At 30.6% G+C, this 27,843-nt stretch overlaps 1 protein-coding gene across 2 annotated transcripts; it reads right to left on the reverse strand.

The window, feature by feature from the left end:
* Positions 1-805: 805 nt before the first annotated feature.
* On the reverse strand, positions 806-27,843 carry LOC125069685 (6-phosphofructo-2-kinase/fructose-2,6-bisphosphatase-like). 2 transcript variants are annotated; one of them, XM_047679214.1, is made up of 9 exons: positions 27,351-27,843; positions 20,986-21,314; positions 10,452-10,586; positions 9,504-9,664; positions 7,344-7,736; positions 5,871-6,092; positions 3,938-4,172; positions 3,298-3,425; positions 806-2,372 (listed from the first exon to the last, which is right to left on the reverse strand). In XM_047679214.1, the coding sequence occupies exons 2-9, from the start codon at positions 21,302-21,304 to the stop codon at positions 2,268-2,270; spliced, it is 1,698 nt and encodes a 565-aa protein (XP_047535170.1). In that variant the 5' UTR covers positions 21,305-21,314; positions 27,351-27,843; the 3' UTR covers positions 806-2,267. The 2 variants fall into 2 exon arrangements, with proteins under 2 accessions (XP_047535170.1, XP_047535171.1); XM_047679215.1 differs by lacking the exons at positions 20,986-21,314; positions 27,351-27,843 and adding an exon at positions 10,736-10,877.

Here is a 27,843-nt window from a genome sequence, read left to right on the forward strand (position 1 = left end):
GTACGGTACGGCGCATCAATTCAAAAATCCATACAATGTATGAACCTAGGCATAAATAACAATTCAGTAGTCGAGTTCGAAAAGTTACTTGTTGTTAAAGTGATTCAAAACCTAGCGCTTACGATGTTTTGGTCAAGATTAAAACTATTATCTCATAAGCAAACTAGCGCTGTGTTTTAATAGTTGGATTAGATGACATAACGAAGAAGTATCGCTGCAGAAAACTTTGGTTGTAATTCTTACGAACAAATTATTACCCTTAACGCGTCAATGGTAAAGGATTATCTTACGAAGACTTGTCTCAAACTTAAAATACTTTTTACAAAATAAAAGCATTACACCTAATTATTGATTTTCAAATTAAAAATTAAGTACTGCGGTTCGGAGAAGACTAACCAAAAATATAAAAAAATCTTAAGCCAAAAATTGAAGGCAAATGCGAAAATGTTTGTGTTTAGATGTTTCTTACTCGAAGGACTGCTCGGAATAGGATGAAATTTTTAAAAAAGATGACGATTACGTTGTGGATAACGAACCGGATGTGTAATAACTTTTAATTTGCCGAGTTTGTTGAAAATATACATAATATACCGATTTGTACGATACAATATTTAATTTATTTTTTATTACCCAAGAATCTATACGTGTTTTCAAAGCAAGTCCGCTATGCTTTATCTACTTTTTTTGTAGAATTCTAGGTCCTGACATCAGTTATTTTATAGCTTTATATAAACCCGTAAAACGAGTATTAAATATTATTCTACTTAATAAGGTTTTATATATAAAAATAAAAGACCGTTTTTACTCATTATTTTATTACAAAAAAAAACTACAAATATATTTTATCTACGATTGTCATGTTATAATTTGCCTTATGTAAACTTGACATTATTGTATAACATTACGTTGATAGAGAATTATTCTTAGGAGTAAACTACATTTAAAAAAAATACTACTCCAACGTCCCTTATTAAAAGTATTCAATAGCAAAGTCTATTGTCACGTTTCGTACGCGTATATATTTAAACAAACATAAATTTATATTATTTTTCTATGTGACCACACCTGCACTATGCCTAATTAAAAAGTAAACTAAAATAAAAGATAAAATATCAAAATCTAAAAATTACGTTACATTAAAATATAGACATTTCTTAAAAACATTTTCAATTTTTTTTTTGTCAGAGAAAATATACAATTCATGGTATTTTTTTTTTATAAATTATTAATTTACAAGGATACACGTGCAGATGTCTATTTTCTATTGTTTTTAAGTAACTTCTTTGAGCATATCTCGACTAATTTTATTATATGGAATAGGTAAAACATGAAACAATTGCAAGCAGTCGCAATCAAATCTCTTTGTATTTAATTATCTTAACTATAACCTTAACCTAATTAATGATGATATGATCTGTATAATACAGATATAGTAACAAACGTTCGGATTTAAAATGTATGTTATTATGACAAACAATATATATTTTATAATATGTATATTAAAATTGATACAAAACTGCTTTATTTATGGATTATATTTTATACAGTGACTGAAGTGGCATTTTCTAAAGCCTAAATGCGATGTACAGTATACCATAGATAATACACTTATACTAGCTACAGTATACAATCGGCTCGTGATCAGTTCATGCATTGGCTCGAGTCCAATAAAAAGTACGACAGACGCAGTAGAAACGTACAAATTATACATTGTGAAATTTAACACGTAGGTACGATGTAAAAGATGTATTTAATTCAATTGCTTGTACATTAACGCGCTTTTTAACATACAATTGACATGATATACTACTTACAAAATACCTACGTAATAAAACATTAAATTGTTTGTCATTTTATGATATAAATCGACAAAATAATTTTACTTCACTAACATATATGTAACTTAAAGTAAAATATATTCTTACAATCGATATAATTAAACGAAGATAACTATAATTTTGATATAATTAGGAAAATTAAACATTAAAATAAGAACACAAATCGATTTAAACTACATTGACGTTTCGGATGATCCTTCAGTCTTGCAATCGTTTAAAACAACGTTCATTATACATCCGTCACTCTCTCGCATACGGCGAGGAAACGAGACACAGATAGTTTGATGATCGCTACACGGCTTCTGAACATCTTCATTCGCGGTCTGTCACAACTGCGAATATGGCCTCGGGCCTTTCCACACTGGGGATTGGGTAACCCAGTATTAATGCTGATTTGGTAATTTAGCGGACCGCAGCCCGGCCGATGGCCTAAAGTTGTGCTTCTGTATTTTGCCAGAGATTTGATGGCAGTGTATCGTAGTGTGATGGTACTGTGACAAGCGCGTCCGCTGTGCTGCGGTTGATTGAGCAGTTCTGGAAAATTAAAGTTTACCATTAGGATATATTAGTTTTCGAAAGTAATATAAATGTTCTAATTTATCAGGTAAAAAAAAAGTATGTGATATCTCTCATGCTTTTTTACTAAAAATCTCTAATCCTACTTAGTGTAAAATTCTATTAACTAGTACCATGATAGATTTATAAAGTGTTCTATTACAAGTCATGTATAACAAGTATAAAAATACAACTAAAAAGTGATTATAGAGAATACCTACTTGAATATAGATTAAGTACTTATATTTTGATTTAATTGCACAAGAAATGTTTGTCAATCAAGGAGTTTTAATGCTAATAGTTAATTAATTGTCATCCACTTAATATAAAGTACTATTTAATGCGTAATATGTTGTACGAGAATATAGACAATACTTTTTTATCTTTGTTAAGATTACACAAGGTTTAATTATACGATAAGTTTTATCTAGATGATGTTATCTCGTACAATTTGTTAATAATTACAGGCGGATAATTTTGATCGATATATTTTTTATCGCTCAACTGAATACAAAATTAGTTAAAATATATTTTTAATTTATATAGGTTTGCGATGATTCATACTATGCTTATTGCTCTATTTAAAAACAAGGTAATGGATAATTTTCAATGCCTTTCAAATTAATATTTCCGGTCAAAATCAAGTCTAATGATTCGAGTATTGCCTCATTAAACACGAATCTGAGTAGTAATATTTGTACTTTGTTGCATTTTACTATAGCGCGATTAACTTTTTTTAAATGTGTTTCCGTATTGCTTTCTGTGTTGCTATATCAAATAATATAAATTTAAATTTTGATATATACTACACGTCAGTTATGCTTTGTAATAAATTAGATAAAAACTAAATTAGAAAATAGATTTTACAAAAAGATGTGAATATATATGTGTGTGTAATAGTTACCTTAGGCTGTTTACGATGAGTATCCACACATTCTATAGGCAGCTTTATCATCTCAACTTTGTATTTGTATCCGTATGATGTTAACTTGACGATTGTGTGCAGAGGTACATTCATGTAGGGTAGCTCATCTGTAATAAAAACGATATATATGAAAAATAATATCCCACGCTGCCAAAGCCTCTATTGTTACAGAGTAAACATTACCAGAAAATAAATTAAATCGTCTCTATTTAAAAAAATAAATAGTTAAACCAATAAAAGACATCAGAAGTATTAAATTATCCCAATAAAATTTTCTCAAAGTATAAATATATGTTTATGATTATTTCAATATTACAATAAATCTTGCAGTTTTCAGGCGCTTAAAATAAACAATAATTTATCGTCAGCGCTTTCGATGCAAGATAAGCGTTTTTGCAGGACTATTTTTAACTTGTTATCTGTATGATAGATGATCTGTAACAGTTTCCGAACACAAAGCTATTTTTTAGTTTTCAAACGATGCCCTTGAAAACATACGCTTAAACAAATATATGTATTTAGGTATAGTAGAAATTGTCGTGTCGTTGACGATATTACTTTAACGTGGTTTCTTTGGAGTGCGATTTTTGATGTGTCGTTTAGTTAATAATCAACTCACCAAGCTTCGCATCAAGGAAGTATCCCAGCATACAACGCAACACAGCCTGGTGTCCTACAACAACCACGTTGTGTTCATCCTCCAAAGCTGACAGAACCGGACGTAGTCTTGTCATTATATCAATGTAGGACTCGCCCCACGGGTACCGGTAGCGCAACTTGTCCTGGTCACGCCATGCGAACTCCTGTGGGAAACGCTCTTGCATTTCCTCGTAGGTTAACCCTTCGCAAATACCCTGATGAAGACAAATTTAGTTAAGCATGAGATTGTTTGATAATTCATCATTTATGACGTCAACTACAAAAATATTTGTTTGGATGTTGTATATTTAATGATTAAAAAAATCTTCCTTTTTATTTAAAGAGCTTTAACAGCGATTCGCATGATTTGAACCTCATTTAAATAGAAACAGACTCGATGTTATTGAGTTGAACTTTAATGATTAATAATCTGTTTGATAACTTGCTGTTATCAAGCAATTGTTGCATACCTAATTCGAAGAGATTTAATTTTAATAATTTATAATGCCTATTTTATTGAGATTTAAGAGAAATATATGTAAGAGGTTAAATATTATTCATAGAAACACATATTTAACCTAATATTGAAACAAGTGCCGCTAATAAACCATTGGAATTCTTCTATAAGTACTTTTCCACGAAGGTTAAAAACTACGTATAGTTTTATTGAACAATATATTATGATGATTGTATTTCTTGTAATCGAGCCAATTGGCTAAATATTTTATGGAACGAATGAGATGTGAATGAACCGCCAAATTGAATTACTCTATTCAACTATTTTTATATTCAATTCAATGTCACAGAGATCACAACTTGGGTCAAAAATAAAAAAAACATTATCCAAGAATTCGTATTTTTCTTGTGTAATTTTGTTAACGTTCGATGTATTCATTTTCGCTTAGTGTTGTCACTATATAAAATGTTTATGTAGGTCATTGAAACATTCAATTTTAATTTTAGCTTCGCTTACAACGGACTTCTTTATAATATGTTTAGTAAACTAACATAATTGACGTAGAAAGTTTTAGAAGCGCTACCTAATATCTAGAACTTTTTTATTTTTTAATCGGTTAAACGTAGAACATTTTATAGGTTTGACCGATTTCAGCCAGGGCGAGTTCAGGCTCAAGAGCAAAGAGACTTTACGTGCTTTCCGAGGCACGAGCGTGTAAATTGCGACTGAGAACTTCTCGACTAAAAAACCCAATAATTTTTTTATTGGCCCTACTCGGAGATTGAACCCCGGGGGTCTATGGCTGTATAAACTTGCTATTAAATCGGCGAGGCAACGACCACATACATTTTTAGTCCTGTATTAAAACTTACTTAAGTTTAAATTTTTGTTAGTACAAGATAATCAGCACCACTGAACTAAAATTATTTTTCGTTTCAATAATAATGTGTTATACTTATTCATATTTATCTATTATCTTTCAGAAAAATCGATACACGTATCGATAAATACGCTTACATCACGATGTTTACAAAAACAATAACAAGATGTGACATTAAACAAAGACAAAGCCCTTTCGAAGGCCATCCGCTTTATCGATTCTTTTGTTATAAGATCTATATAATACCCATTTAGGTAGTTAAGAAAAATAGTCACACAATATTCCTTGGTTTTAAAACATCGATATTACATATATATTATAGCTATAATTATTATTAATAATATATACAGCGAGTTCTTGAAATACATGTACAATGTTGGTTTTATTACACAATGTTGGTAGGTGTTGTGACGTGAAGAATAATAGTAAGTGTTACACCCACTACCTTCGACCTCTTTCGAAAGTGTAAATTTAAATGCGACATGGTTCCTAAATTTTAGATTACATTTACTGAATTGGTAAAAATACTTCGTTTGTTACTTTAAAATAATATAAGTACCAAAAAACTAAACTTACAGCGTCCAGTTCATTGAGAGCTCGGATAGATCTTTTGGGCGCCAAAATTTCAGCTGCCGTTTGCTTCGTGCGTCGTAATTCTGATGTCCATACAGTAAGCGGTTCTCTCACGGATAGCCCGTTGAGGTGTTCCGCGAGCGCATGGGCGTAGCTCTCTCCCCGCGGGGACAACGCTGCGTCACCTCCGATACGACCGAGAACGTTGTATTCGCTCTCCCCGTGCTGGTGGAAAATGATCAAACCAATACTTTACTTATCATAAATTACTCCTAAGCTTTACAAACATTAAATACATTAAAGAGGCTATAAAAATTATAATGCAAAAAAAAGAACTTAAATCTACGATAAAGTAGAAAAGTTATAGAAAAAAAAAACTTTTTGAATACAAGTTTCTAATTAGCGGCCACTTTGTATTAAAACAACAATATTTAATACACTAGATTGTGTGTTACCAGTACCAAAAAGTGTGCAAAAAGTCAACTCATCTAACTTAAATGGACCTAATGTACAATTAATTTGCTAAGTTTGCTGTACACAGGTGAAGTTAAATAAAAGCTTGTATAACAAAGAGTATTCATCAAAACAATTTATTAATAATGAACATTGGTTGAAGGATTCAGCAGCATGTACATTCTATGGAATGTTTTGTAATATTTAGTATGTAAATTAGTTTCAAAGTTTAAATTTTTTTATGATTATTTTTTTTAAAAGCGATTGTGTTAATTTATAAGAGTAGATATAGTTACAATCATTTGTATAAAATATAACAATTATAATTGACTGAGTAATGCCTCATTGACTTTAATAAACATTAACGATTATCGTTCAATAATCCCAAATAATATATTAAAAAATAAATCGTTCGAAAAAACAACTTCGATTATATCTTGTTGCTGAATTTGATACACGTATGAAAAGATAACACTGATTTATTAATAATATTTACATGACATGCCTGTTTTCCAAGTCATGTTTACTTAGAACGAGCGGAATTACACAAATAAGTTGTTTACGGATTGCTTTAAGATGATAGATTTTCTAAGCGGATGTAAACGGAAACTTATCAAGTGGTTACGTAAAGGGGAAATGTTAGCCGCTCCATTCAATCATAATTTTTAAGATAGTTCTTGAAAATTTTTAACAGCATACAACATTTGTTTAAATTTATTTTTTTTAGTCCGTAAATGCCGTCTTTTATGCGCTTAATCTGTACAAAAAAAACACTACTCAGCTCTACTACCAGTTGGAGAATATGAACGCAATTGCGTTGAATCCGGGCAACAATGGTTTCGTTCAAAATTTAAACACAAGACAAAAACTCATTAGTGCTTGCCGAGATTTAATCCCGCTATCTTCTCATCAGATCCACGTATTTTATCTAGAGATATAAGTCCACTGGAGATATAGGTAAGTTCTTTATATAAATACTTCTTACACTATTATAATAAATTTCAAATAAATTGGTTGACTTACCCGAGTGAAGTATAAAGTCTGTGGCAAAGCTCTCATTCCTGACAAATAACCGAGAATTCCTGATTCCTTCTGACCTGAAACTTTATGGGCTGTTACTGTTTCGCCCATGTTTTCGACGCGTACGAAGTTTATGTTGCTTTCTAAATTCGCATCGATCGGTTCATATTGACGCATGTAGTGTTCCAATTTCTTCCTCAAGTCGTCTATAGCTTCCTCCTCACTCATCGTTTTATAGTCAGCGGAATAGTGGAGAATCTCAATTATGTTCCTTTCAAGTAATTCTTGGTCTTCGCAAACGCATTCAATGAACAATATCCTGAAGCCCATATCAGAGATACAGTAATCATTTAGTTCCCGACGTTGCTCCCTTGTTATGTTTGTGCCATCGAAAATCTAGAACAAAATTAAGTAATTTTTCAGAAACCTGATTTATTTAAACAAACATAGGATGGCTCATAGACGTCTTATTCTACAGATGGAATATTCTCATATATAAAGAAACATTAAAAATAAATATATCATCATCAATACAGAAATATATATTAAAGGACTTAAAGTCAATAATTCTAATGTAAATAAAGGTACGAAGATATATTATTTGCTACTTAATACCCGATATGAGTTGCAATTGTTCAACATTCAACATCCCACTTTTAATGTCCACTCTCAACGAGTTGAAAGTATACAGCGTGCTTTCACGAGAAGTCTCGCTTTTTCAGCCAGTGGAATCTCCCATAGGCAGCCATATAATCAGCGATTAACATGGTGTAAGATGATATCTCTGAGGGACAGACGAACAGTCCTCGAATTGTGTTTCTTATATAAAATTCTACATAACAGTGTTAAATGTACTAACTTAGTCGAGCGTATATCTTTTTCGGTTCCTAGTAAATATCCAAGAAACAAAATTCGTAATTTATTTCATATTCCTAAAACAAGAACACAAATGGGAAGTCAAGCACCTATCGCAAGGTTATGCATAAGTTACAACACCATTAATAAAAATATACCTGGCATTGACATATTTAGTGATTCTCTGAATGCTTTTAAAAGAAAACTTTTCAATCATTTTACTTAAATAGTTTTAGCTTGTTAAACTTCTATTTAGGTATTTTCTATTAGGTTTTAATTTTTCTAATTTTATATTCAATAAATTTAATATATATGTATAATTGTTCCGTGTCGAGTTGTTTGTGAAAGTCATGTACGCTAGTTATTGATGTATATATTAAGAACATGATTGTCTACTTCTGAAATTATGTAAGTGTGTCAAATATATATATTGTTAGCGTGCTTAAATAAATAAATAAAATAAAAAAAAATAAAAACATTTCTTTTTCAAAAGCAATTATCAGATACGACCCGCGCTCTATTGATAGATCCTATGGCTTCATACCAATACTGTACTTTTCATATCCAAGTACCCAATACTATGATTATAACGAATATGATAATGATTACTTACAAAGTATATAATATTTTATAACAATATTTCATAATGCAAGCTATATAAACAAAATATTTAATGCGCATCTCTTATTCTAACAAATGCGTTTATCGTTATAGACTTGGCCTTGCCTAATAAACACTGATTATATTTACATGAGTATTACTGGAAATGAAAATAGACCATTATAGAACTATTCTAGTCTAATTTATAAGTCTCTAGTCTCGGCTGCGTAATTATTGCTTGAATGTTGTTGACAAAGTTCGGAATGGTTTACAAAATATTAAATTCTTATTAGAATGTTCCAGAAAGGATGCGAACCTATAGGTAAGTAATGGAGATGTTATATGTCCGGCTAATGTAGCTAACTAATTCGATTATCTTCTTACATATGTACAGCGTAAAGTAAATTCTAACTTTTTATATACAATATCATAATATAAAACAGATTTTACTAATTGTAAACAAAAATAAATAATAAATAAATAAAAATAACCAAATAATGGTTATTTTTATTTACTTATTATTAAAATTAATAGAACAATATAAAAATAATAATGTATTTTCTCCAAAAAAAAAATTTTTAACTGTCTACTTACTTTCAACATTATTTTTTGCTTGGCTCGAAGCAACTACCATTAGTTGTGTTACCCGGTCGAATTTTATCATTAATTGTTGAGAGTTCATAAAAAAATAATTCCATGAATACTTACAGCAACACTATTCCCATCTTTGAGCCACAGCACAGCATCTTGCACGGCCTCGCGTGCGCTCTGACGACGGATCGCAGAGCCTTGCTGATTATCCGCGCGAAAGATGTCATGGCTGCCGTAAAGTGCCATGTGGCGACGACGATACTCGCTGCAGTCAAAAACTAAAACAATAGAGAAATTATTTCATAATAATTAAAATGTAACCGTTCAGAATTGACTCTATGTAGTTTAGAAAACCTAATTTCCTAAGGGTCAGAATTAAAATAAAAGTCCAGGTAATATTGACAAGTATTTCTATACAAGAACCATATGAAAGGGATAGAACGAAGTAGGCACTAGGTACCTTATATTTATTCGTAATATCTAGGACAGCCTATCAGTCTACAAGTCAAGATTACCAGACGTTTTCAAGCAGGTCAAGGCGTGGTAATAAATTTATTAAGTCTGTATTTCAATATCTGTTAACTTTGTTTATCCCATATAACTAACTGGTTGTATGAAGTTAAATGTTCTTTATAATCTTCGCCCTAATTAAAATTCCATAACGTTTTGAAAAACAGAATAAATTACGAAGTATTTTTTTTTTCTTTATAATATTATTCATTTGATTAACTATAATTACAAATGAATTTATTAAAACTTTTGTAATAATATGAATAACTTTTGTCCTTCGTTTAATAACAGTCTACCGGCGGTAGCTGCATACGATACAATCTGACTGAGTATCATCCAAGTTTACCACAACAAAAAAATCCTTGTATTGTTGTGTTCCGGTTGAAATGAACTACTATAATTACATGCACTAGGGATAAATCATCTTTGGTCCCATAGCTAGCGATTGTTATAAGTTTCTATAAGTGCGAAGGTCTATCATAATCAGCTAACTTATTTGCTCGCCAATTTACTTAAAAACAAAAATGCTCGTATGTATGTAGAATATTTAGGTACCTTTAGTGCTCTCCCCATTCCAGTTGAGATGTCTGGACAAGCGGTGCGCCAGCTGGCTCTTGCCGCGTGCAGGCAAGCCCACCAGCGCGATCAGCAGCGGTGCGAATTGACTGATACGACGTCTACGCATCGTCACTGCGACAATATAATTAATAAATTAAAAAAAAAATAAACAAACCTGTGTACAATATGATGACAGTATTAATAAATTTTATTTAACTTTCGAAATTTAGGAAATAATGTTGTAAAAGAACAGATTAATGTTTTTAAAATGTAACACTCACTGGGTTTGGATTTTACAATATAAATCATTGCGCTTTCTTCCAACTGTTGCTAACTATATTAATGTAATTGTTATTTCTATATTATTTGATGACTGTTCACAATTTACTCGTCATAATATAATAATGAAATATGTTTCAAGTGAAGCTATTTATGTGGGGAAGTCTGATATATATCGCAAATATTTTTATTATTACCTCATATCTTGACCTCATCACGATATATCATATCCGAGGGGTCAGAATGAGAGAACGCTTTTCATTGGTTATTTCAATATCCGCGTAAACATAAAATATTCCACCAATGAGTATTAAATATAGTAACTATCACGTCCAATAGGCGTGAAATGGTAGCTATTTTCTGTTAATATATATGAAGTTTTGAGAAGTTAAGTTAAAAAATACTTTCTAGAATTCTGATTAGACCGTGTCTTTGTTGCAACTGATATAACAACAATACAACTATTAATATTGTTGTAGCAGTAAAAGTAAGAAGCACGTGGATTACATATAAAATCAAGACATAACAGAAAGTTTTGTTACCGAAGCGGGTTGCTATCTTTTCTTATGTATAGACTGTTCAAATTTCAAAGCGATTACATAAAAACGAGGTCTGTACGCATACAAACTAAACATTAAAAAAGTTTTTACACCATAACATAATACTCGTTTATTTTTTTACTAGCTGTAACGTATTTGTGTAATGTATCATATGATTGTGTCATAAACATCCATTCGAAAATTTATAAAAATAGAGCCACAAATATTAACATTTTATTTGAGTGTAAAATACAATAATCGCATCGTAGAATTTTATTATTATATAATGTAAAGTGATATCAATTTATTTATTTATAAAATCAATAAAACGCCCCCCTTGATAATAATGGGTCACCTTCGTCAATAGATACCGGCAGTGTAAAAAATGCAAACCACTTCTCACGCGTCAATATGTCGTCATCTATCGGATCTAAGACATTGTTCCTTGCGCTTGTATTTAGACTGACTCACTCACCATCACATGTGAGTTACCATAGATGGTACCCACCCACAGGAATTAACATACCATACGGTATTTGTACTAGTCTTGTCAGTGGTATCACTAATACGTTGGTAAATTAGTAGAGATAAAATCAACACTATTAATTATTACTTAATATTCATCGAAATTCAACCTACGTATGTATATTCGTTGCCCGGTCGAGTTGACCTTAATTTACAAGTCGCAAAGAGAAAACAAGTCGTGTTATTTTATGTCCACCAATAAAAATGCTCCTTGCCGGCGCGCCCTCTCGTATGTTGGTTTTTAAAAGCAAAACAAACTTTTACGTCACGAATGAAACACGCCTCGCTAGTCGCTATCGACGGATATTTGTGGATATGTTTGATACGAATAATTCTTAATTTATATTTAAATCCACGATAGTCGATATCGGATTAAAAGTCTAATGTTCGCTTTGCATTTATCAGGTTGTTTTTATTGATAATAATAATTTTCTGCGAATAAAGATTGCTGGCTTTGTGATTTCATTTGATCAAGTCATCGTTACTTAAGATATAAAATTACATAGATTTTTAATATCTTAAGATCTTATTTAAATTTCCGGCAACAATTTCGTAACACTTGCGTTAGATGTATTCTTAGTTATATTCAAATATATCCACGAAGAAAGTTATATTTACACAAGACAATAAAGTTTTATGTCATGGTAACGTTTTAGAAAACGACTATTCACAAAACAATGTTGCAATTATCTGCTCCGACTATATATTAGTTTACAAGTTTAGTCAACTTACAATGTTTTTTTTTGTTCATGGCACATTTTTGCAAGAATTGAATACAACCACTTCCCCTTATTCTACGGAATTGTTTTTTTTATTCTGGCTCAGTTCGTATTACCAAGCATTTTTATGTTAAGTATGACTTGATTCTTGGATTTGCTCTAGACGAGCGAAATCCTCAACAGCCAACACAGCATTTTGTATACATATAAATACACGTTTTTTTAAATGACTTTTACTATTAAATAATTTTAATACTGGTGATAATTGTACCACACAAATTCCACAATTCGAAATACAATTTAAACATACAAGATGTAAATTAAGAAGAAGGGTTTTTAAAAGGGCCTAAGTACCTGACTTTATTTTTGGACTATAAATGAATATTTACACGCATTTCAAACAAATATTTTTTCTATTATTATTTAATTGTTCATATTGTAATTAATTTCATAATAGTTTCAACACGTTTTGCTTATCCCTCCAACACGTGTCTAAAATAATTAGTAGAATATTAACCGTCTAGTAAACAAGTTACGGATATGATAAATAAATAATACGCAAGAATGCATCACTTGCAAAAACAGTTGCATGTAATATATGTAGCTACATTTCATAGTTCAATATTATATGTAACATATACCTTAATAAGAACTTAATTTATATTAGAATCCTTCCATACTAAGCTGAGAAGGCAGATGGATAAAAAATACAGGCGAATGCACATCCCTGTTATTCCTGGTAGTGCAAAACGTATTTTTGTTAATGCTTTAAAATTCTCACATTTTAATTTTATTAAAAACTAGATGTCGCCCGTGGCTTAAAAAGCCTATATCCTTCTTTGAGGTTCAAGCTTCATACCAAATTTCATCAAATACGAACCCTATTTGATGAAATTTGCAGTTTAACCGTGAAAGCGTGACAGAGTTATTTTCGCATTTATAATATTAGTATAGATTGAAGTATTATTAACAAATTATGAATTAAAACTCACACTATCGTGAATTTCCATTAGCTTTGTGTATTAGATTTTGTTGCATCACTATAATATTCCGCGTCTTTATTTTTATGCTGAGTCTTAATATAATCATATTTTTATTACACACATGAATGAATGAATATGAAAAAATGAATATTCAGCAAAAACTCCTTTAAATCTAAATAACTTTTTAAAAAGGCATATAAAATCTGGCATAGTAACATACTACAGTGCTCGATTCATATCAACAAGTGTGTACAAAAAAAAAATAGTTTGCAAAGCAAGCCACAGATAAGCTAAATTTTCATAAACAAAAAAAATTCTTAATTCTTATTATAATGAGTATAATATATAAACTTCATATTTTATAAGTAAGTTTATTTGAGTCGAGATGGCCCAATGGTTAGTTGATACCGAGTTCTGAGTCTAGCACCACTGAATTTTCATGTCCTTAATTTGTGTTTATAATTCACCTCCCATTCGGCAGTGAAGGAAAACATCTTTAGGAAACCTGCATGGGTCGGATGTGTATTCAGTATCCACCAAGATGCATTTCAGCAACGTGGTAGATAAAACTTAACTTTTCTCCTCAAATAACTACTTACTTGTTAGTTTACTAGCACGGTTTAAACAAAGTTATATATACACAGTATTATTTTAACATCTATATTGTGTAACAAGCAATAATTATAACAAGAGTTCTATAAAACAAATAATTATTCTTTTTATACTTATATCTTTAAGCTACAACATTAAATATTTATCATTCTTGTTGCTTTATAACTTAAATAATTATTACGTTATCTTTTATTTTTTCTGTTTATCTAGAGATAGCAACGGATAAAACTCTTGCCAACAATTGCGTTATTTAAAGTATTTATATAAAGTAACTCTTTCCAAAAATCATGTTTTTTTAGTAATAAATGTTTGCATTTAAAAGTATATACTGTAATTTAATTCGCAAAGTATAAAGAAGTATGTATATGTATGTATCTAGAGAGATATAAGCGGTGGCCCCAAGCCCGGTGAACGTTCTCGTGGCAACATCTGTTGGACTTTGTACCCTCAAGGAAACGTACGATCTATTCGAGAGCAGTTTAACCGCCACTAGTGACTGGACTGATACGACTTAGGGTTTATTTACTACATCATTCAGTTATGTAACCTATTTTATTTATTGCTAGTCCTAAAATAGAACCAGACTAATTAAAACATTGTAAATTGATCTGTCGACATCCAGTATATATAACATTTCATTTTTATTAAGTATTTTAATAAAAATGTGAAACTCTTACTTTCTATAAATCGTACTCAAATTATTTCTTAGTCCCATCGACCGAGTGGTTTCCAACTTGACAAAACCTATATATCAGGCAAAACCTATTATTGGATCGTTAGACGACGGTCCGCTGACTATTATTAGATGGGTGATCTCAGTGTGCACAGTTCAGCAGAAACGAAATATATTTAGGTACTTTCAATTAATCACCAATAAAAAAGTTGATACAAATTGGGATAGTCCCAAAAAAAATTGACCTCCCTTCAAAGTCGATATATCAATTAATAATTATGACGAAATATATTAAAAATGAATATAAATTAATGTAAAATAGGTAATTAAACACAACGTTCAGTCAATGAAAATTAGTTTTGTCGTGTCTATTAACTTAAATATTTAAGCAAAACTCAAAATTCTTACATTTATATTGATCCTAAATATTTATTGAATCATTGTTGTGCATGATTTAATATAGAAAAATAGTAAACTTTCATCAAACAATATTTATATTAGAAATCAGACATCTTTTAATAATCATTTGTTGAAACGAACTGTTCGAATATTGTTTAATAGCCTAGAAAATAATTTCCCAATGGATGAAAAAAATTACACCCAAGAATTATGCCAGTCATTTGTTATGAAGTTACTAGAAAATAGTGATTTATCAAAGATACATATTTGTGTAATTAGAGGTTATGAGTGACATGGTTTTACAAGCATTGGGGTGAATGAATGACGTCAAAGTTCACGCTTGCATACCGTGCACAATGCACGTGCAATCGACGGGTCATAACGTCCAATTACTCATTACTGACCTGGCTAGCTTAGACGTTGATAACTGAATCTAGAAAGTCTAAACAGAACAAACATATTACGTCGTAATGTGAAATTGGGGTAAGTCCCAGTGAGAGTTTAAAGTCTATTAATAGATACGAGGGATTCCGCGAAAACCGTCTGACGCTGCGATCCAGAAATGTGCCTGCAGATTTTGTTTATTATTATGTTGGAGTTTAAGAAACTTTATTTAATTTAGGAGTTTGCAATTTTCAAAGCTTTAAACTTCAGATAACTTAATAATTTTTTAACGCAAATAAAAACTTAAGAGTTAGAATTTTATAAATCTACATATCATAAAGTAGTTTTACGTTATGTTGTCGTCAGAACGTCCACATTGTTTTGGATACGAGCCAACGGCCACAGAAATGGATTTCTATCGTTATGTATGTCGTAACAGTACTTGTCTAATTTTTTGAATCTTAAACTTTCCATTTAAAAGTAATAATATTAAATTATTTAAAATACGTAATAGATTTAAAAAACCAAAGGTGTAGCTTTATATTTTTTTAATACATTTATTTCATGTATGTAGGGTTTTGCATGTAATTATTCAAGTTCAGGTCTAAAATATCCTTTCATACTAAGACCAAAAATACTTTTATACTTAATAGCCGCTCGGAAGAATTCAAAATTCGAATAAGCTTTTAAGATAATCGATTATTACACCGATACGGTCATTGAACTTGTCGTCTGCATTTTCTTTTTATCCTTCATCAACCTTACTTATCTTTATATACTCTCTTGATTTCCTACTTATATTTAACCTGTCATTTCTTAAATATACAAAAGTCACGTGTATTACTTTACACAAATAAAATAAATGAAAGTCATAATTTAGGACAATTTTTTCCATTAAATCTGTTGGTTACATTAGTTCATAACCTATTAACAAGACCATAGTTTGATACAAAAATCTATTAAAAGCAGGAATTTAATCTACGACGAATGACGTTGATGTGTGTGACCATAGTATAAATGGCAAACGTCAGTCGTACATAATAAATAATCAGAATTTTAAAACCTACGTCACTTGTTATGGAATATTATTATATATGAGCAATTTTAAAACATTTAAACAATAGGTTTATTTGCCTACGTGTTTAAAGATGTTGAACGTAGCAACACACCCACTGATAAATTATGGGGCGTGATAAAGGCAAACAAACAAGTTTTTATCGAATCTATATTTGGAATCGCAAATTGTTTACAAAAACGTATTTAGTTTTTATTTGATACGATTCGAACATCATTATAATATTTTTTAAATTTCGTCAGTTTTTGGTTACGTAAAGATAGATATTATTATTATAAAATTAAATTATATAAGTAAGCATAGGCCTTGAAATAATACGTGTACAACTCAAAACACGTAACAGAGTTTAGACTGTTATTCATTAGAAAAAAATAAAAATGTAATGTTTATTCAAACGTTACGTTTATAAACGTTGTACATAAATTCGACCTTGGAATATCTCATCGCACCCAAAGTTGTTTCATTTTTATAAATATCAAGTTATTCAACAAAAAACGCTTGTATAAGTAGTCTTGCATTTTCATATATGACTGTTTACGTTAACTTCACAAAGTATCATTACAATGCTTTATATTACAAGATCATTAATATTAAATATCATCCGATATTGACACCATGAAAATAACGTTACAAGACGCCTGACACCGTTTATTATAAGATACAAGTAACAATAAATAGTTGCTTTGTCTAAAGATAAGCAGTTTGAGTGTGGCCTCGTTGCTGGGGGCGTGGCTGTGCGTGGTCTGACGTCACAGCGGCCACAACAATATTCGTGCCACAACTTTGTTCTGTTGACGAACTCATTTCGTCTCATCATGAAGTTCAATTGCTATGACACGAGGTTTTACAAGACTGCCCACGAATTAATAAAGTTAAACAAGTCCACTATGATCAAGATGATTTTGTGCTTGCTTCGTCTGCGGAGCCACAACAAATTTAATAAATACAGTACAACCTCGATATAACAAATCGGAAGGGAACAAGTAAATATTCGTTATATCAAGTAATTCGTTAAACTGAGGTTTGTTTTGTTGAGGTTAGGTTGGTCTAAAATTCGTTATAAAGAGGTAATAAAGCAGTTTTATTCATCTCACATTACGTACTTAACAACTTCTACTAATAAATGATAACACATTTTTGTCAAATTACTGTATATATTTCCTATTTGAAAACAATTAGGGAGATAACAAAAATTTTTGTTGGTGACTTTAAGGTTTTGGGTTGACAAATTTGAGGTATTTATACTTTTTCTTAATAGTTGAAAATTTGTTAAAAAGAGGTTGCTCGCAAAAAATGTTCGTAATGTAAAGGGATATTTTACATTGACTCTTATAGAGTGTTCAAGGGGATTACGAAGAATTTGTTAAATCGAGGAATTCGGAATATTGAGGTACGTTATATTAAGGTACAAGGAACTAAGAAACTCATTTTTTATAATAATTATTATTCCATACCTACAATAATTTATTTCGAAGACATTAAATAAAATTCCATAAGGTAGACAACATTTACATTCGAACATTTTCAACTTTATATAGGCAAAAGCTTTCAAGGTTATATTTATTGAAACGACTTGCGTCGAAAAATCGATTTGAAATTTGACGCATAATGAATCCTACGAATTATATAAGAAACTTAAGAACTGGCAATGAATAATGCCTCCTTGATGGTTTTTACATAGAATTAAAAAAAAAATATTTTTTTTTCGGATTCAATCTTGACTATAAAACCAATCAACTTATTCTTTACTTTACTTATTCAGAGATAGCGGCAACAGACACGACGGTTATAATGTCAAGATCGATGGAAATTGCGTGAGGATTGTTCAGAATGGACACGCGAGTAGAATTTAACATTAAAATGTATGTTATTGTTTATTAAATGTTTAAAGCAAGTTTTATAATAATATACCAGAATTCAAACTATGATTATAATCAATGAGCAGACTTTATAAAGAAGATTCGACCGTTTTTAGTGTCCCTTTTTAATTTATAAAATAGTAGGCTGATGAAAACTAAAAAGTATAATACCACCCAAAATTAAACATTTATCTAAATTAGCTTTGCCTAACACAGTGTTGTTTAATTATACACTTGTTAATTGGCTGTTTATACAATTACCGTATGGTCTGTTTGATGCGTCCCACGGTTATAATCGCAATTAATTTGGATTATACACGCATGTTCCTGTACATGTCTTTATTATAACTGCCAGATCATACAATCGGATACAATACTCAAAATATAATATAAACTTAAATAAAAGATTTCTTTAAGTTGGTATTGGCAGCCTTGATTATAATCACACTCTATCTCTAATGTCGTATATATTTTAATAGTATATATCTGTGTGAGAGTATCCAACATAGACAATACATAATGTTGTCAAAATACTCATCACAGGTATTAATATAATCCCATAGATAAGTACTACTTTTTGAACGAGTTAGACATATCCTTAAGACTTTCATGCAATTTGCCAAATCGCTCCAACTTCTTATGACAACAGGAACACAAAAGGAATCACTTTCAGTTCCTGAGATTATCGCGTTGAAACAAATATTTTTTCCAGTTATTCTTTGATTACACAATGTTATATTTGATATCAAATTATTTACTAACGTTAGTATTAACGTCGGTTAGATATACATATTCGATTCGGAAACTACAATGAAGTAATTTGTTGACAAAGCAATGATGCAGCAAAATTGAAACAACGGCAACGTACGAAAACGCTTTTTCCTCTAACATTTAAATGTATGTCCATTGGAATAATATCTTAAGCATACGTGTAAGCCTCTCATAAAACTGAGTAAAAGGGATTTATAATCTTTCGCTTTATCTCATAATCAAATATTTTTTAAGTTTGTAAGCGGTAATATAATATAGTTAATTAAACATGGACTAAATACAAAAAGTTACTTTAAAATACATTCCCAAATGTTTTTTTCTTTGTAGAGTTAATACTCACGATACATATTTTTAATAACATATTACGCTGATATATATTTTTGGGCTTGAATAAAAGTAATGTATTCGTTATTGTTATTGAGTATATTGATATTAAACACTTACTAACAGTTAAATAAAGTAATAGCCGTTAAATGTCTCAGGGGTGACCAAAGGCCTTTCTTTAGAAGAAGTTTCAGATTAATATCTCCAAGCAACTTTTTCTTAGCAAGAGTTAGACCCCGAAATCTTTGGTTATCTCACGTGTTCAACCAACCGTGATATTTGATTCCATAAATCATACTCATAGTTTAGATTGAGTGAACAATGCAAGTTAGAAACATTCAAGTTCTTTATACAGATACAATAAGCTTGTTCAAATTATCTTCCGCATTTCAGTTACCCTGAACTCAAACGCATTGTATAAGATTCATTATTAAATTTCATATTATTTATAAATAACATTCTTTATATAAATAGGCAAAGACGAAATAGTTCAGCAGTATCTGTATTTTTTATTGCACAGCTATTAAAATTTTAGAGAAAAAAAGCGTTCTAAATATGGATGTTTAACTAATATTTATAGTCGAAATTCGAACACTTCGAGAATATTAGTTCTACGTAATCGATAAAACTATTTTCAAATTCGATTAAACCGCTTAGTCCGTGAATTTAAAAAAAAATATGTTTGAAAAATAGAAAACAAAATGTTCTAAATTTGATTTCCGGAAAATCTGTCAGTACAGTTAGATTTATTTCCAATGGGAAAATTTGAATGACGAATCTATTGCATTGCCAAGTATGTCTTCAAGAGAAAATTCAATTTATAAATGGACTTCGAGATCGCAATGTTTAATTGCACCATAACACGTGTTTTAATTAATGCTGAAGATCTTTTGCGTTACTATAATGATATATCATATGTAGAAATAAGTAGCATTTTTTTTGTAAAATTGGCCAGTATTTGCTTACAATAATTAATTTTGTCTTCTTTTATGAATAAGCTACAAAGATCGATCCTCATTGATATTAACCTTACTGAAGGCAAGACTACAAATGAAACGATACGGAAGTACGTAAGTACATATACTTTACTTATTATTTACGTGCATAGTTTTGCATTGTGCTCTTATTTGAAAACAATTTACTTTTAATTATAGGTAAGTATATAGCTTTTCGATTTAAAAATAAATATCGTAGGTATATTTCGACTCAATTCTCTCTTATAAAATATTGTTTTAAAACAATGGCAAGAGTCTTATTTACTTATTTTCTGAAAACGGAAACTGTGTCACCAACATTACAAAGCTTTCACTGAAACCATCGCTTTTTAAACGCCGATTTCCTCGTCCGCTTGCCAAATTTTAAAACTGAGAGTGTTACTTAAAAACTTACCATTTGAAAGAGTTTTTTCTTTGTCCTCCATCATGGCACATGCAGTACTCGGTCCTGGTGCCATTACTATTCTTCTCAATGAAGGTCTCCTCACTAGTGCGACGATATGCTTAATACGGTGCTGCTGTGATTTCCTACGACGCGTCCGCACTCTGTGGAGGCCTCCAATCGACTGGCTGCTGACACCGGCGCTTATCACAGACCGACTCTTATCACTTCGACAATGATTGCCAAGTAACCATATAACAGCTGAATAGATTTTACGATATATAAGCCAAATATACAAATACCAATCACCGCGATTGTTCAGTAACGCCATCAATAGCGATCTGAAACAACGGAAATAAATTCAAATATATTATAGGTACTGTTTTATATTAAATGTGTAAATAACACTATACCCATATTAATATTGCATTGCAAGTAAAATCTATATGACTATATGATGAGACGATTTTTATGTGTCTCGAACTGAAAAAAATATTGCCAAACAGCAGTTACAATACGGAGTGTATTGTTGTGTTCTCGCTTTAAGGTGTGTTGAATGAGCTAGTGGAGGCACATGCACTAGGAACATAACATTTTCGTTCCCAAAGTTTGTGGCGCATTCGCGATGCAAGAAATGATTAATGTTTCTTACAGCGCCATTGTCTATGGACGGTGGTGAACACTTACCATCATTTGGCCCATTTGCTCGTCTGACTATCTATATCATGAAAAATTCTACCAGGCCAATATATGTATGTACGAAAAACTTAACGCAGCGCAACGCCTTTTGGTATTAATATTAATAATATTTTTAATATGTGACGTGAAAAGTTGTCTACGTTTATAATAATTCAATTATACAACATATCATTAATACACCATAATTGAATTTTTCTCGTACACTAAAATGTTATAAATTTCCGAAAATATTAAGATTTATTTTGTTTTTGTTCCTTTTTTTAAGTACTATTCATATGGGTTAGTAGTCTGTAGTCTGGAATTGTCTTTTTAACGATCAAATATATATAAACGACAATTTATACATATATCACTGAGTCGCCGGTAATTCCTCATCCATGAAAGATGTCTTCCAATTTAACATTTTCCTCAAAATTGAATGAGTATTATCCTGCAGGTAAATATTAAAATTTTTGCGGTTCTAGTATACAATTCTTTAATAACATATAATTATATAATAATAACAAATTTCTACAAGGTAAATAAAGGATTTATTTAGACGACATAGTCAGGGGCTAGAATGCGCATGAGTTTCTTAACCGATTATAGCGGGTTGAAACCCGGAAATTATTTATTAGTGTTTAAAATCTCGGTGTTGAAGGTAAATATAGCAAATAAAATCTGCATGAGATATTAAAAAAGCCATATTATGCTTATTCACATTGAGCAGTCTGCTAAATTAAGCCTTCTTTTCAAAAGGAGAGAAGGCAACATATGACTGAGACATACAGATTAAATTTTTACTCTTGTAGAATAATGAACAACTTTTACTCAACTAGAGTAAAAGTTGTCCATTCGACGACAAAAAATATATATTTTTTAATTTTATTTGTGGCCTTTGTGTGGCGCGAGTGCATATAAAAAATATTAAATTACAGGAATGCTTGACATTTTTATAAGGACAACCCACTGTCATCTTTATTGGCGGGAATGTATGAGCCCGTATAATAGGCTAGTTGACAAAATTTGGAAATTAGTTTAAAACTATAGCTTAGCATCTATTTCACCCCAAAAATATACTATTTTAAGAAAAATAGGTTTTTTATGTTAGTATTTTGAGTTTTTAGAAATGAACTTGAAATTGACCGCGAAAAAGGCCAAGACTGTCATGGCGTCTTGAATGACGTCACACCTCGCGAAACAGCCGTGTTTGTGTATGACAGTCAATTGTGTTTTTTAATAAATAATGAATTCCTCGTATTATAAATACTGTATGGTGCCCCAATGTGAAAGTACAATGATAAAAACGCCAGACAAATTATTCATATACGTACCAAACAATAAATAAATACGAATAAAGTGCTTAAAAATGGCATGGAGGCAAGATGCTCTTATTTTGTCAACTAATTCCACAATTTATTTCTGTGAAGATCATTTCGATGTAAGTATTAAATACAACTTTATATATCTAGTTATAAATGTATCGTAAAAGAAATGAATTTAGCAAATATAATATATTACACATAACCTATAAAATGTTAGGACTAGAATAGGACTTTATGATTTGTTTGAGTTAAAATATTATTTTCGTTTTATAAAATGTAATAATTCAAACTCTTCTTATGTTTTTAGTTGCCAAATGATATGACTAATTATACAGAGTATCATATTATGGGTAAAGACACAAGTGCGCATGAAACCAGGTTGTATACCAACGAAGTTCGAATGCCAATAATCGCAGAGTGTTTGAAAGATCCAGAACCAAGTAGTACCCCCAGTTTATCTGCCATAATGATAATTGATAGCAACAACGTAGCGTTCCGCGCTTGTTTCGCGAGGTGTGACGTCACGCAACTCTGATTGGTGTTTAATGTCACGTGATTAAATGCCTCATTTTGTCGATTTTATTTTCCAAAAATATAATTAATCTTTTATTATTTTTGTAGAAAAGTTGTTTTTTTATTTACTAATTATCATGGTTAATCATTAGAAACTCAAAGCCATCCGATTTATTATTAGTGGAAACAAGCCTATTACAGGCACAAGAGTTAACAACTCCTCTTCCAGCGCCGATATCTTTAGGTGATCATCACTAGGCTGTCCGCCTAAATAATATAAATGAAAAAAATCATGTCAAAGCAAATATACTTGAAGAACTTCGTTTAATTCGTTAATATAATAATCCTATTATATCTTCATAACCTTGTACAGAATAAGATGTTTTTATTACAATTATATTTTAAATGTTAAAGTAGCCGCGAGATTTTACTGTATAACAAAGTACCTAAGTGCTTATTTGTAGCCTATATTAAGTAGAACAAAATTAACACATTTCGTTGTCATTCTGACCCTACTTGGTTACCTTGGAATCAACATCTAACTTGTAAAACAGGTAACATATGTACTGCTGAGGGTTTATAATAAAATTATGTACATACTCTGAAAATTTTAAATTGAGTGTAATAGCTAACATATGTGTATTAAGTATTAAAGATAATATATATATATATATTATATTATTATTATTTCTATATTGGAGTCAATTGAAACTTTAAAATTGCTAAATACTTCAGATTGAAGATAAAAAAAGTTACGAATTCAAGTTTTTATTAAGTTTAATTTGTTACGAAAAAAAACAAAATGATTCAAATTATCTCAAAGTTTTCGAATAATTATATTTGTTGAAATATATATTTTATTGTATTAATTTAATTATATTTTCCATTTTAAAGATATTTGTTAAAGTTATTTCGGTATTATTATGGTAAGAAAAACTTTTCGCTATTCTTATAACTCACAGCTACGTTAAAACTGATGAATATAATTAAGACGACCGGCGACCGAATGAGTTTCTAGACAGAACAGATAACAAAATGTCATTCACTCTCATCACCACACCCACTGGCTGATAACTAGGACACCGTTATATACAACATGTTCTTATATAATATACTTATAAACCAGATTTCGAAAGCAAATTTGAGTTTCGTGCTTGTAAAAATTAAAGAAGTATGAATACCTAAATATTATTTATTTGTTTCAATGTATTCATAATTTGTCAATATTCATGTCATAATTTTGTCCACTAAGTAATTATCACTTACATTATACTTGTTTACTTGTATCGTTAGAGCTTTCAAATTTAATTATTGTTATTTGAAACTGACTTTTTTGAGTGCTGAGAATCGTTAGGCCATCAACAACAACAACAAATGTAGTGAATAGAAAAAATATATAAACTTTTTCTGTTTTTATTTGTTAAATCATGGTATTGTAAATTTTTTTACTAGGCGTATTTAATACGTAGGTAAACTATAGGATAATACCCATTCAAATAAAATGTCAGTTAATAAAACATTCTTGATAAATATTATTCTTATATCGTATAGTTGGCTTTGAATAAAATAGGCAGTGTTTTTAATATAACATGAACATTTTTTATTCAATATGAGCTTACTTGAATGAACGTCATTCATAATAAAAATCGACATTCGCCAACTTGTATTTCTTGTGATAAGCATCAGTCAAAGAGTATTTAGAAAAATTAATCATCCTTTTAATTGATCCGCACCAAATATTTATATAATTGTATATCTTGGAATTACCAATTACCAACTTAAAAATAATTAACGAAGTCTTTGTAATAAGATTTCCCTGAACTCACTTTTATATTTTACGACGTAAATTGTAATGTTTTTCCTTAAACAAAATTATTAGTGAATGGAGTTTATCAGACAGCTAATGTGATGTATTAAATATTCATTAATATCGTTAAAATGTTCAATTGGGGGCTTAAATTACTATTTACGATTTAACTCGTACTATTCCTCATAAAAATAACGTCAGTTCAATCGTAACTGAGGGAAAATTCTACTAATTTCGAACAGTTATGTAACGTTTCTGATACTTCTTCGATCCAATTAAGACCGAAACCGCAAATGGATCGTTTTAGTAGAATACTTGGTGGTAGGGCTTTGAGCAAACCCGTCTGGGTAGGTACCGACCACTCATCAGATATTCTACCGCTAAACAACAGTACTCAGTATTGTTGTGTTCCGGTTTGAAGGGTGAGTGAGCCAGTGTAACTACAGGCACAAGGTACATAACATCTTAGTTCCCAAGGTTGGTAGCGCATTAAAGATGTAAGGAATGGTTAATCTTTCTTACAGCGCCATTGTATATGACCACTTAATATCAGGTGGCCAGGTCAGGTGAAAACAGCTAAACCTCCATAATAACATTTTAATTCGATTGCGATAAAGTGACAATTTTTCAGTAGAATATGTCCCTGGCGTCTCTGCTTTCACAGCAAAGCTAGCAATACGGATATTATTGGTTGTGTTGATTCGCTTAATTCAACAAATAGCTTTATGTAAGACTGTAAGAATTCCGTTCGTATATCACTCGTGAAATGTTGACAACTGGCTCACGGTGATACGCCATTTTGATACGTGTATCGATAAATTTTATAATCAATGTCGCATATCAAATTTTGACATTTCACGCTCGTGTTCTGAGGTGAGTTTCGAGTTTCTTCTTACAGAATACCTGTGGTGATATCTATACGTAATGAATTAATTTGTTTATACAACATTAATTTCCATATCATAAACAGTAAATGTAATGTTATGGACATATATAGTATGGACAATGGTATTTGTATGATTTATTTATAGTCGGGAATAGGATACTTAGATGAAATTACAATAACAGGTATCGGATTATGCAATAGGTAAGAATGTTTTACCGACACCATCGAGACAAAGGATATTTTTCCACTTAGTTTTTTCTTAGACTGTTGTATAATATATTAATAGTGTTATTATGAAATAAATATTTTTTTCGGATTCAAATTTAAAATAAATATAAGATCATTTGTTTTTGTTCTATACATAATTACTTATTATTTTTAATAAAAGTCGATTTAATTGTCGGACGTCTCGTAATTTAAATTATTTGCTACAATAAATGGAAATATTCCATTACAACTAGGTACATGTCTGAATTACTTGTAGTTAGCCGTATTTTTCTACCCGCATGTATTCATTCGCTGATAAAAACCTATCACGTCTCTCATCTTCTTTTGAAGTTTTCTATTCATGAAGCCAAGATGTAAATCCAACAACACATAATTATTCTCGAAGTTTATTCTTTATGTTTTTGTATTATTTTTTCAATTTTTTAAATGTACTTTTTTTTTTGCTTGTAAAACGCATTGTTGTTATCGTTGTTTTAATGTGCCTGAAGAACTCGAACTCGAACTAAAGTAATACGATTATTATAAAAAAATAAACATGAATTATTTATAAATATCAATTAATTTTGCGTTAAGATCTTAAGCAATCATACACTTTCATGGCCATTACCAATACTGTACAAAATAACATTCATTAAGAACAGACAATGCGTTACTGTGTGGCAATGTGTTTATAAATATTACTCTGCATTGTATGAACAAAATTATAATTACAATTCTTTCATTTAATTTTTTTGAATTAAAAATTTCATTTATTAAACACACGCATTGATTAAGTGGACATAGAACCTTATCGTCACTTTTTTTTATTTTGTAATTGTCGTTATCACTACTCTCATTAAACACAAGTAGGTACATCTATATGTTGCGTGATTTACATAAGATAAAATTATAAAATTCTAGAAACGTATTATGACGATGCATGCCTAAATTAACTTCTTACCTGTCTCAGTAACTAAAGTCTTCCTTCGCAGTAGTGATCAGAGGATGTGTGTCTTATAAAATGCACCAAATCGTGGCGCATAGCAGTGCGCCCGTGGATAGCGATGAACGTTTCAATACACATTCGCAATAAGTCCCAGTAGACGATCAGATCCAACTTGTTAACCAAAACTTTCCCCCAACATCGCACAGGGAAGATAACACAGTAGTTATACAGTTTAAAGCTGTCCTCTTCTCTGCCGCGATAAGAATACAATAATATATCGAACTCGCCTATTTCACCCCAGATCTTATTTTACGCATTTTAAAATGAAATTGATCAAACGTTGAAGAGTTTTTGTTTAAAATATAGTGTTGTTTTGTATTGTGTTTACGATGTGGCACTTGGCAGCACAGTTATAACTTGGACTGTTGACTGAAGCTTGAAGCTTGGCGAAAGCAAGTATCGGTACTTCTAGGGAGGGATTGGACCGGCGACGACGCAAACTAACACG

Source organism: Vanessa atalanta, chromosome 16 (assembly GCF_905147765.1).
Source record: "Vanessa atalanta chromosome 16, ilVanAtal1.2, whole genome shotgun sequence".
Classification (NCBI taxonomy): domain Eukaryota; kingdom Metazoa; phylum Arthropoda; class Insecta; order Lepidoptera; family Nymphalidae; genus Vanessa; species Vanessa atalanta.